The sequence below is a fragment of the Anarhichas minor genome, unplaced genomic scaffold (genome assembly GCF_050575085.1).
Source record: "Anarhichas minor isolate MPS153535 unplaced genomic scaffold, ASM5057508v1 ptg000040l, whole genome shotgun sequence".
NCBI classification, from domain to species: domain Eukaryota; kingdom Metazoa; phylum Chordata; class Actinopteri; order Perciformes; family Anarhichadidae; genus Anarhichas; species Anarhichas minor.
The window spans coordinates 10,658,152-10,669,906 of record NW_027466486.1 but is presented as its reverse complement, the minus strand read 5'-3'; the positions used below and the strand labels follow the sequence as shown (position 1 = coordinate 10,669,906).

Genomic DNA, 11,755 nt, shown 5'->3' with positions numbered 1-11,755 from the left:
AGTTGCATCATTGCGCAACACAGAGACGAGTTGCCGAGCGGGGATCAGTTCAAATCCTCCCTCCTTTCGCTCCCTGTGACTGGTCGGTGCCTGTGTCAGTCAATGGGAGGGGTGCACCGCTAATTTCTATATGCCTGTATGACAATGTAAGAGCCAGATTGCGTTCTCGTGCGTCGCTGTTCAGCAGCAGCAAGCCTCGCTGGACGTCATCAGCCTCGGTCCTGGATTTGTTACTCAGATGAGACGCTCGAGACGTGCGTCTACCTGCCTATACACTGAACCTTTGGACATCGCTGCCACTTAAAGCGCATCCGCACACTTCAGTCTCGTGGTCTTTTTTTGCTTCTGAAGTGAGCTGCGGTGTGTTAAATCAGCGCGCCCGAGGGAAGGCACATCACAAAAAAACTTTAAGGAAGACTTTTGCAACTTTGTAGTGTGCATCGCGGTGAGCTCATGTGGTTGGTCATCTGACAGAAGCGGACTATTTCTCTGGGAAACTTAATTGAAAGCTTTTATTTTTTTATTTTTAAAAACATGTTCAGCAAGTGCTCCGTTGTGTTATTGAATGTCCTTTTTCTGGTGCGGGCGCTCTCGGCTCACGAGTGCACGCCGTGTAATCTCCGCACTTGTCCCGTCAAAGCGCCACACAGCTGCGAGGGTGGCCGGACCCCGGCCAGCGATCCGTGCGGATGCTGTGACCAGTGTGCCCGGCTGGAGTGGGAAACCTGCGGCGGACAGGACTGGGCGCACGGCTACTGCGCCTTGGGGCTGACCTGCGCCTCTGTTAACAAAACAGGAGCAGCCGCAATCCCTGAAACTGGAGTATGTAAAGGTGGGTAGAGTCTTTTTTTTAATGAAATCACAGTCAATTAATTTGGTAGGCAACCCCCCCCCCCCCCCCCCCCCCCCCTCCTTTATTAAGCGGCTTGAAGGCATCACTATTCAAATGTCAGTTAAATCCTGACTGCAGTGACTGTGTCAGTGTTTGCCTCGTCTCTGGCTGCATGGAGCAGCTCCCCAGGTCTGAGGGGCTCTTGACTGCCATGAGAGGAGTCATGTTCAACTGCTCTTTCTTTTCCTCCTCAAAGCTTCATTCACTCTCTGCTCACAGCCACGACAATACGTTTGGAAGCTGTGATTTGGCACCAGGTTACACTTCAGCTTCAGTAGGCTCTGTTCTCGTTTGCTTTACAGCTCAAAAGAGGCATGCATTAAAAAGAAGGCAGCGAATTGAAATATGCCAAAAAATATTGTTTGAATGAGTGTGAATTATGGATTACCCATTGCATGACCGACAGTGATGACTGCGTTTTTGAACATGGACATTTAATAATAAGCTGCCCCTAATAAGCTGTGAGCAACTTTCTGAACATCAAAGTCATGTGCAGGGTGTCAGGTTCCTCACAGTGAATGCAGTAAGTAGCAATGGCCTTCCCCTGATGAACAAATAACCCACCCACCCACTCAGCCCCTCCACCTGCACATTGTCCAGCCTGTTTGTGGATGATTGAAATGGACTGACGGGACTGTAGGAGAGAGTCGGCAGCTCTCAGTGGGTGTCTGGATGGCCTGACCTTGCCCTCTCACCATCCCTCTGTGGGGAGGTCCAAGTCAGGGCTCCAGGAGGGTCTTCCGGGGGTCCCAGGAGACGCAGCTGCTGATTGTGCCTCGTGCACAGGTTCGGCTGGCGCCTGGAGGACAGCTCCTCGGCAAATTAACAGCTTTAGAGCGAGTGGCAGACCTAATGGCTCCTCTGATTGAGTGGTGCCTCTTTTGTTCCTCTGGCCTCGGAGCACGCTGCTGACCCCTAAATCAGACACACGCACACACATAATCTCAATATCCTAGAGGGTCTATAGGTGGGGGGTAAATCAACACCTCCCGGTGTGTTTTCAGAGGCCACAGTAGGCAGGCTGCTGGAGGCTGATCCCAGATTTCCCTCTTCAAGCTGCAAGGGTCTTAAATTGATTAGACTCGCAATCAGGAGTAAGGGGTAAATGTTTCCGCTTTCTGATCCCCTGCTTTTCTGCTCACAGTTTTGATTTTCTGGGTGGTCGGATTCTGTTATTGTGGAGACGCAGCAACCTGTGATAGGTGACATATTGCATATTATATAAGGAGTGCACCGTGGTAAATGCATCATCACCAAGTCTTTTAACTTTTATTGTTGATAAGATTGGAACAACTTGTTGGAATAGCTATCATGATGAACTTTTCAGGGCTCCTGTGGTCAAGGTTGAAACTGCAATAGTCATTGAGCATGTGCTTTCCAGACCTGGAAATATAATGTAAGATACTGGTATCTAAAAAAGAATAGGAAATGGGCTGGAGATAAACTGTTCACTGTTGAAGCATTCAAATCCAGGCGCTGCTGCCATTTATTAAGGTATAATAACCAAAAAGAATCTCTTGTAACGGTTGTAGCTTTCCATAAATAATACCTGTGATATTTAAATCAGGTATTCTCATGAGGGAATTTGGCTCTTGAACAGTGAAGAAGTGAATCGGATGTTGCAGCAGGTTGTAGGTTGAGTCTCTCAGGAGTCTTGTGAGTACTCAGGCACCTGCTCTGGGGCAAAGTCATCGGGGCCTGTCACCTTCTCATGTTTGCTTCAGCGATCCGGCTGTCAGCGAGGTGAAATCGTTCAGCCTTTAAAGCTAAATTATTTGTTTTGATGCTCTCATGATATTCTCATTGTCTGTCCTCCCACGCAACTTTCCACCAGCTCCAGAGGCACTTAACATACCACGTAACAGAATGTCTATCTTACATGGACGCAATGTCCACTCGCATACCTTCTATTTCTCCCTTCCTCTGGTATTATCTAATGTTTCAAAGACTTCCTTTTTAGCTCACTATCAGCCAGAGGGCCTCTAGAGGTCAGCTTTCTCATCCTGGCCCTGGATGCCAAGACAAGCCGTCTCAGTGGCTGAGAGAGGAATCCCCCTGGGATGAAGCTATAGACCTTGGCTAGAGTCGTGCCAGGCCAGATAATAGATAGCACGGCCAGACCAGAGCAGGGTCAGGCCAAAGGGGGACTAGGCTGAGGCAGACCAGCTTAGAACAAGCTGTGCTGACAGGGGTCAAGCACAAAATTAGTTAATGAGAAAATGTCTTTAGTGTTCAGCCTTTCATTCATTGTTTTGACTTCCACCTAATTTTCCACATGCCAGATTTAGCACTCCACACAGACAGGCAACCCTGCCACCACCACCTCAAATAAAAATACCCTCCCAGGCACAGGAAAGCCTCTGGATGGAAAAAAAAATGTGGAGCTGAGGATCATTTTAAGGTGAAAGGAAATCACAGGGAAGGTTTTGGTGTGGTTTGTTCAAAAGGCCGCTTGTGTCTCGCTGGCTGTCTGGGAGAGCTATTAACAGCACAGGCTGGCTAAAGGTGTTACCTTTACCATAGTGCTTGTGAGCATCACCATGGAGTCCTGCACAAAGCCAACCTCAACTTGGGGAAAGAGTTTGTTTTCTTCTACAGTCACATTGATTCACTTCCACTGTGAGATATAGTCCAGAAAGAGTCCCACTTTTTCTTATAGTGAAACATCTATTTTAAATGAATAGGGATAAACATGTGTGTTGTATTATAATTTCCAGCATTTGAAAAGCAAAGCCAATGAATTCCAGTCGTGTTATTGTTTCTCTGAATCCTAACAGAGTGAAACTGATTTTCATTTTAAGAGGCTTTATTTCAGGTAGGATTACCACAGTAGTCCGATAAACATACCATGAGGTGCTAGCGTTTGCATTGGATAGTTAAACCTTTTCACCGGACCGTTTCCTCTGTTGGCGGTGTGTAGAGAAGAAAGCCAGAGTATTATGATAAGCTCCGATCGCGCTTCCACTCTGTTGATTGAGGCCTGGGAGCTAAATGCCTGGCAAGGGGTTACTCGGGGTTACAGTTTGTCTCATCCTGTTTACTCTGCTTCCACTCTTAGTGGGATTGGGCAACTGTGAAGGAGGGTAATTTTGGGGTGCAAATATGCGTTTCGTCATGCATGCATGGGAAAGGAACACTATGGGCGATGTGTATGTTAAGACGCATTACTCTCTTGGACATTCCTATGGTGACGTTTGGTCCAAGTTGGGCAAAGCCTCAAGGGGGCATCTCGCTAGGCGAAGGAAGAATAAGTTGTGCGAGTGGCGTTGATACAGAAGAGGCGTTCCAGCGGCCAGCAGAGATGGAAACCCTGGGAGGGCCCCATGCTGTGGAACAAAAGCAAACAAATGGGCTCAATGGCTGAAGTAGTGTGGCACGACGAGGAGGGAGGAGGGACGGCAGCCCAGAAATACACTAGTCACTTCAGTAATGGTGGTGCCAGGGCAATGTGTTGCAACCGAAGCTGTAAGCTGGCTAGCGCTTTCGGGAAAACAAATCTTGGTTCTTGGCACATTTTAGCTTGCGATTACGCTTTATCTGTAACTCTGCCCAATGTCTCTTTATTCCCAGTGAAAAAGGACAAACCCCAGTCCAAGTGAGAAGTTCATGATCTTCCCCTACCCTAATGTCCTCTGTTCTCCCTCCCACAGCGCTCCCTAAGCATCCAGAGGCAGGCCTGGAGGACGAGCGCTGTCCCCTGATGACAGGCTGCGAAAGAGCCGGAGGTCAGTGTGTGTGCGATGCCCGTCACTCTTGCTTGGGCTCTTTCGCCTACCCGGACCAGGAAACCTGCATGAAGGCCAGCAAGTCAGGTGAGCCCTGTCCTCCCATCACACACACACACACACATGTTGGAAACACTAATGCATGCACATACACGCACAGAACCTGAGTCAGAGGGGATAATACTGTCCATTGAGAAGAGCCAATCCATAGCAGATGTGGCTCTGAGGTGACTAATGCTACTTGCATATCATAGTGATGACACACATGCTAAGGCTATGTATAGTGTTCCCCCACTCACCCTTGTGTGGTGCCATTGTCTGTGACTCATTGATGACTGTGGTTTGTGTGTGTGTGTGTGTGTGTGTGTGTGTGTCTGTGTGTCTGTGTGTGTCCACGGCGGGATTTCAGAGGGTCGAAGGCACGAGCACCGGGAAAGACACAGAGAGAAGTATGTGGGACCATCCAACCCGGCCTGCATGTTCTCTGGGTGTAACCTGACCACCGAGGGCTGTGTGTGTGAGTCTCAGAGCTGCCACCACCACTTCGCCTACATCAACCGCAGCCAGTGCCAGGAAGCTGCAGGTAACCTTCACATGACCTCCAACTAGAACTGACAAACCACACAGCAGCCAACCAGTAGCTTCCCTTCGCTCATTTAGTGTCGAAATGTGCGGATTTATACCCGAGTCTTAACGTTTCTGCAACTACATTGTTACTTTTCAACAGGATTGTATCATTCATAGCCCATGCTAAGTATAAACATTGATATATCAATGTATGCTACAGCTTTGCCCCTCTCTTGTACAAATCACCACTCTGAGTGGAACATAGAATTCCTTGTCTCAGTCCATTATGTGTGACAGGAAGCATATTGCCGGCGACCAATGGAAACCTTGTGACTCTAAATGGGGTTAACTTTCATATAAGGCAAAGGGTTCCTGTAAAGATCAAGAGCTTAAGACTTTGTGTGTGATTGTACAAATGTATCTACCTGAATATTTACATTGAGTCACCGGGAAAGCTTAACAGGCACATAGCATAAAGTACTGCATTTTGCACCTCATGACACCATGCACAGTGGGGAAAGTAAAGGGGGAGGAGGTTTAGGGAGAGAAAGAGGCCGATGGAATGAAAAGAAAACAAGAAGGAAAGGCAGAAGGTGTGAATCTTACTGACAGAGTGGCAAAACCAGGTCAGATGGATGCTTGGAAGAGAATCCCTTGAATGATGTGTGAGAATACAAGAATGCGTGTTCAGCTCCACTCTTAGCGCCCTCCGTGATTGACACTTCCGAGTGAAAAACGGTATTGGCACTGAGAGTTTAGCGTCCTCATTTGGACTGTGAGGTGTCTGGGGGAGAGACAGGTGCAAAGTGGCGGCTACCTCCTGACTGACACTTGCAAAATGGGACAGGTCTGCCACTGAGTGAACTCGCAGAACCTCTGTGTATGTTGGGTAAGCTTCATCTTACTGAACAAGCAGGAAACTGGAAAACCTTCTTGAATCCTGAAGAAAAGTGTCCCGCGGCTGTAGTGAACAGAGTAAGTCTGAAGCCTGCGACTGTGACTGTTCTTTATCTTCATGTTGCTCCCCTTTGATACTCTCTTTGAAATTTACTGAGATTTCAGACTAAGAACGGCTGTTAAGATAGACAAAACGGTGTCTGGCCACGTGCCATGGTAGCATATTTGAGATTATTTCGTCTGCAAATATCTTCCACAGCGTCTACACTAGAGCTGTGAGGATGTTCTCGATCAGTACATCCCACAGGAAGTGTGTTCATCAAACATGATATTGTTCAGACGTAGAATAATTGAAGTCTAGTGTTACGGTGAAAGATATACTGCTCGTTCTCTGTCTTGTAACTCCTTCATCTACAAAGCCGACGGTGACAGTTTAAACTCACACCAGCGAAAACTGTAAACAACATTTTTCAGCGGCTTATGAGTTCTCACTGCAACACACCCGCCCTTCTGATGGCCCCTCATTAAGTAAGAGACCAGGATGTGTGTGTCTGTTGTGTCTGCAAGTATGCATGTGGAAAAGATGCACACACGTGGTTATATATAATCACGTGTGTGTTCGTGCCGTCTGTGTGTGATAATTATCTTGTTTGTCTGGATGTTCCCGGCAGAGATTTCCCCCCTCCGTCTGTCACCAGCATGAGCATCCTCTGCGACCAGACCGGGACCACTCTGTGATTAGGATCTTATTCGCTCAGTCCTACTGGACTCCGTGGAGACTGCGTCCATCAACCACTCGTTGTCTTTAGACACAAGCAGTTATCAAGAAGTGTTAGCATGCGCTGCGAGTGTGTGACAGCAAATGCATCCTCTAAACCTGCTCCCAGGGCGTGAAAGCTCCACTAAACGACCAGACCTTGTGTCCCAACATCAGTCGGAGCCATAGATCCTCCTCTCCAGTGAGCTCACACATGGAAATGGTTTGACCATTCACGTTCTCTCTGACTCACTCAGCGGTCTTGTTAGTACACCCCTCCCCTGTGACACAGTCTGATCTGTTAAAACTCAACATTTTCTCTGCCTCACCACTGTTGGTGTTCAATCTCCTAATGTTGCCTCGTGTTGTTTCAGCGGGATCCTGTTCTCTACCGGTATTCAAGACACTGATGTAATTTGGCTGCAAACGTTCAATCAGACGCAACGGACGTAATACCCACATGTCGGGGAAAGAGGATGTGATAAGTATAAGAGAGGGAGGGGGAAGGCAGACGCAGGAAGATAAGAAAACACAAGTAAGGCCGACCATTTTGTTGAGGTATTTGTGTCAAGTACAGGCCCCAGGGTCTTGGTAGGGTGGTGTTTGGTAATTTTACACTCTAGGAGTGTTTACATATTTCATTTATGATAAGGCTCCTAACTGTTATTTTAGAGGAATTCCCCTGCTGTTGCTCACAGACGGAAAAAAAGCTGCGTCATTTTGGAAGTGTTTAGGTGATTCATACAACTGGCATCACTTAATACTAACATTTGCTCAGAAATAGTGACCGTTGAAAACCCAAGCAATGCAGAAGCAGTCAGGTTGTCTGCTTACTAGCTCTTGTGGACTGATAGTGGGGAGAGAACAGAGTAAACTATGTCCCTCACAGGAACATGGAAGTTCACGAGCGGGTTCATCAGACGTGGGAATCGGTGCCCGCTATGATCGCACGGCACAAACTGAGCTTGCTTCCACAAATCTTCCCACCTTTGCCCCCTCCGTTCCTGCCCCTCTCTGCCCTCGTGAAGGAACCGTTAGTTCTGCTCGGCTGCAGCCTCTTTGTGGCAGAGCTATTACTGGCCGAGCCAGACCGCCGCCGGCTGGCAGGGGCGCGAGACGTCTCAGCGCTGTGTGTGTTTGTGTGCCGTCTGCCGTGGCCCCCTGTTGTACCCTGCAAGCTGCTCGTTTCCCAGTGTGTGCCTGTTTGTATGTATGTGTGTGTGGGTCGTGATTTCAAAGAGGAAACAAAAGTCTTGTGTGGCGAATGAGACAAAGAACTTCCCTTAATGGCATGTTGGGATTGCTGTCTACCCGCTCACTACTCGTGGTCTGCGGTTAAACCAAACCAGCCAGTATTAGGCCAGCGGTAAAAGCCAAGACAGACACACACACACACACACAACGTCTCAGACCATTCCTGCATGTCCAGCTCTAACCCTCACTCCATTCGCTAAATCTTGACCTGAAACCCCAGACCCATTCCAACTGCTGCTTAAGTCCCCTCCTTTAGTTCCCAAGCATATTTCATCCATCATCCGCCATTCTTTTCCCCTGAAAGGGAACAAATCCATACAGCCAAATCCAGACGTAACTCAACTGCCACACAATGTATTCAACACCCCAAGTCTCTCGAGTTATGTTTTGAACTATAGTGTTGCCGGAGTGACAGTACATTTGACAGCTATTCAATTATTGTCTCCACTGTGTTTCCCACAGGATTTTGTTAGACTATGGCAGGGGGGTCTCGGACCATCTATGAGGGTCCAGGGGAAGGCTCCCCCGGAAAAAGATTTTGTACATTTTACAGTTAAATGCATCAATCTGGTGCACTTTGAGAGCAAAATTAAGAGGCTAGATCTATAAAGAACTTTGCTCTCCTGTAAACTACTTTGTGCTCTTGCTTTAGCAGTGGTGGAGTGTAACTAAGTACATTTAGGCTACTCAAGTACTGTACTTGTCCACTGCATCTCAGAAGAAAATATTGTACTTTTAACTTTACTGCATTTATTTGACAATATTAGTTACTAGTTACTTTGGTAGAGATGAACACATGAATGCATCAATAATTCAATTTCCAATGATATAGGCCTACTGTAAATATGTTATTTGAAATTGACCATTCTCCATAATAGTACTTGTAATTTTGGTACTTGAAGTATATTTTGATGCTAATACTTTTGCTTCAAACTGAGTATTTTTACACTGTGTTAAATAATTTAATCATGAAAACATTGCTTGTATAAATATGAATGGTGACGACACAGCAAAAAGTCACGCTCACAGAGCATGGTAAACGAGACGTGGCCAATGTTTTAAGGCGGGTTGCCGACATCACCCAGATCGCGCACTGCGGACAGTCTGTCCTTCCCCGCAGGAGGACGGCACAGCGAGCAGTAAGTTCATGGTCCCTGAATGTGTCACAGTCCGGGCTAAGGGGCGCTGTAAAGCCCACACGGCTGAAGTCCTGATCCACTTTCACTTTCGGTGCCAGACAAGAGCCAGTGGAGGAAATGCGCACGAAGAGAGCCAGCCAGCCCACCCGTTGAGAATTGTAAAAATATTTTCAGTGCACAATGAAACTATGGCGGCGTAAAATAGACTGTGGCGGCGGGCCGCCACAGTCTTAAGTACTTAACGGGAAACACTGTGCCCAGTGCTTTATGTTCAGTAACCTGGAGCAGAGTGTGTCCACCCATTCCATAAGCATTTTGTGCCTGATGTAACGATTAACCATGCCTAGTGTTGATCACTAAGGAACTCGCCCTTTAGCAAGATAGAAGTCCCTCACGCTCTCGGTCATTGTCCTAATCTTATTGGCCATCTGACGGCAAGGAAAGGGTGTGTTTCAATGGAATGCACACATGCTATGTACACTTGCTGTGCACACACACACAACACACATGAAGAATCTATGTGCAAATGTGCACCTACATGTGGACATACTCATTACCTCACCCAAACATGCTCATTCACAGCTGCCAGCGGTGTTACTCAGGACACTGAGATCACGGTTTTCATCTGCAAATATTTAGCCAAAGAGCGAGAGAGCGAGGCGTGCAGGCAGCAGATGCAGGCCTGCCGGCTGCTGCGTGCCTTCGCCCGTCTACCTCAAGCTTCTGACCATGGTGTGAAGTTCCAACAAAGTATTTCGGCCTGGTGACCCTTGTCGGTGCCTTTTGGCCCGAACCCCCTCCCCCCAGGACTGCTCCACGGACCTCACACATATACTCACACGTGCTAATACACACCGTGACAATGCCGACTCTCTCAGCTGCAACTGCTGTGGGCACCGGGCCACAGCTTTACGTGAGAGACGGCCCTGATGTGTCCCTTTTGCGGAGCAACTTTATAAAACCTGAGGACAGACCAGAAACCCACGGAGGGCAGCTGGACTGAGACAGCTTTGTTCTCCGCTGACTTGCTTCCAAAGTCAGTCAGTGAACAGAACTCACATTGTGCGCATTTTCCATGAGTAAACTCAGGCTGTCAACACAGCCTCTTCTGCACGGCGGAGCCGCTCTGGTTCAAGGAAAGACTGCGCTCCTTGTACCCGGGCTTGAAGAGAAGAGAAACCCATTTAGATAGGTGTTTTTCTTTATTCAATCAGCTGCTGAGATGCCAGAAATATGCATTGTTAACAAAAGAGACCATTCTGTGGTAATTAAGCAATTTCCGTATCCCACCTCTTGCAGATTTGTCTGTCTGTCTGTGTGACTGTTGATTGTTGCAGGTTGTGCATTGAGGTCAAAGGTTTTCCATTCTTTGCTATACCACAGTTGTTGAAGAGCACATATTCCCTAATCTGCAGAGAGAATTTTCAAGCATACCAAATCAGGCCTTTTGTGTTTATGCAAGCTGGAGTATGGCCACCATTGTGATACAAGATTGGTTTTGTGGTTGCTGACTCTCTAATTACAACCATTTATGCTCAGAGATAGATAAACAGCACAGGATAAAATCCATTTGCTGCTGACTTTTCCCATCCTCTCTGTTTGCCTATTGTGCCAGCTAGAAAATTATATTAATTGGACCACGGATGGATACAATTCTACTCATTTGAATGACAATGGTATGTCTGCCAGCTGCTTTTCCCAGCGCACTCTAACCCCAGTCATTATCACAACTGAAAGAGTAATCAGCCTTCTCTGGGACACATACAACACACAGAAAGTGTTTGTCAGAGCAGAACGTTGTAGAAGATCGTCCCAGGGCATTTTCTTTGGCTTCAACCGATGTAAGGTTTTCATATGCAAAACCAGTCTTCAACTGAGCAGCAACAGACTTCGTTAGACTTTATTGGAAGTAAAACACTCACCAATCAGCGCTTCCAACTGAAGTTTATTTAACTCCATCTTAGGAATTAGGCCAAAACCCGTTAAAAGGTTTGTAGCCTCCCTTAATTCAGGGGTTTTCCCTTCATTTTCTATGAGACTATTCAGCTACAAAGTTTATCAATGAGAGCTTTGTGGCGGTCCTCACTGTTCCCAGGTTGCTTGAGTAAACAGTACAGTACAGATACCTCACACTCCTGCTCTATTTATCTGGAGCCAGAAAAATTCAACGTTTCCCTTATCCTCAATTTCATCTGTCAGAAATGTTACCCCCACCCATCAAAATACAGCAGTCACAGTCATGCAGCCCCTTTCCTCCATGTTTATTCTAGGTCAGGTAGGCATCAAACGGGTACTCAACCGAAATGTCGGCAGAGCATCAGGTCTTAAAGAGCTGGAATGGTTGATAATATACAGTATGAAGTAGAGGTCTGGCTCTGGAGTTGAGGACTGGTTGAGCAGAATCATTATCAGGGAATCAGTAGTCTGGACCCCGACCTGCTCACCGGTTCAGTTTCCCACATCTTGTGGCAAAACCCAGAGGGATCCATTTACAGGTCTTCAAATGTCAGGGATGAGGTACATC

General features: G+C 47.2%; 1 protein-coding gene across 1 annotated transcript in view; it reads left to right on the top strand.

The window, feature by feature from the left end:
- The first annotated feature begins 388 nt into the window (after nt 1–388).
- LOC142968280 (cysteine-rich motor neuron 1 protein) overlaps nt 389–11,755 on the top strand; it is a 30,246-nt gene continuing 18,879 nt past the window's right edge. The window contains exons 1-3 of the mRNA XM_076108092.1: nt 389–832; nt 4,543–4,704; nt 5,027–5,200. Of these exons, the coding sequence (XP_075964207.1) occupies nt 535–832; nt 4,543–4,704; nt 5,027–5,200 (634 nt within the window). The 5' untranslated portion in view covers nt 389–534. The remainder of the gene's footprint in view (nt 833–4,542; nt 4,705–5,026; nt 5,201–11,755) is intronic.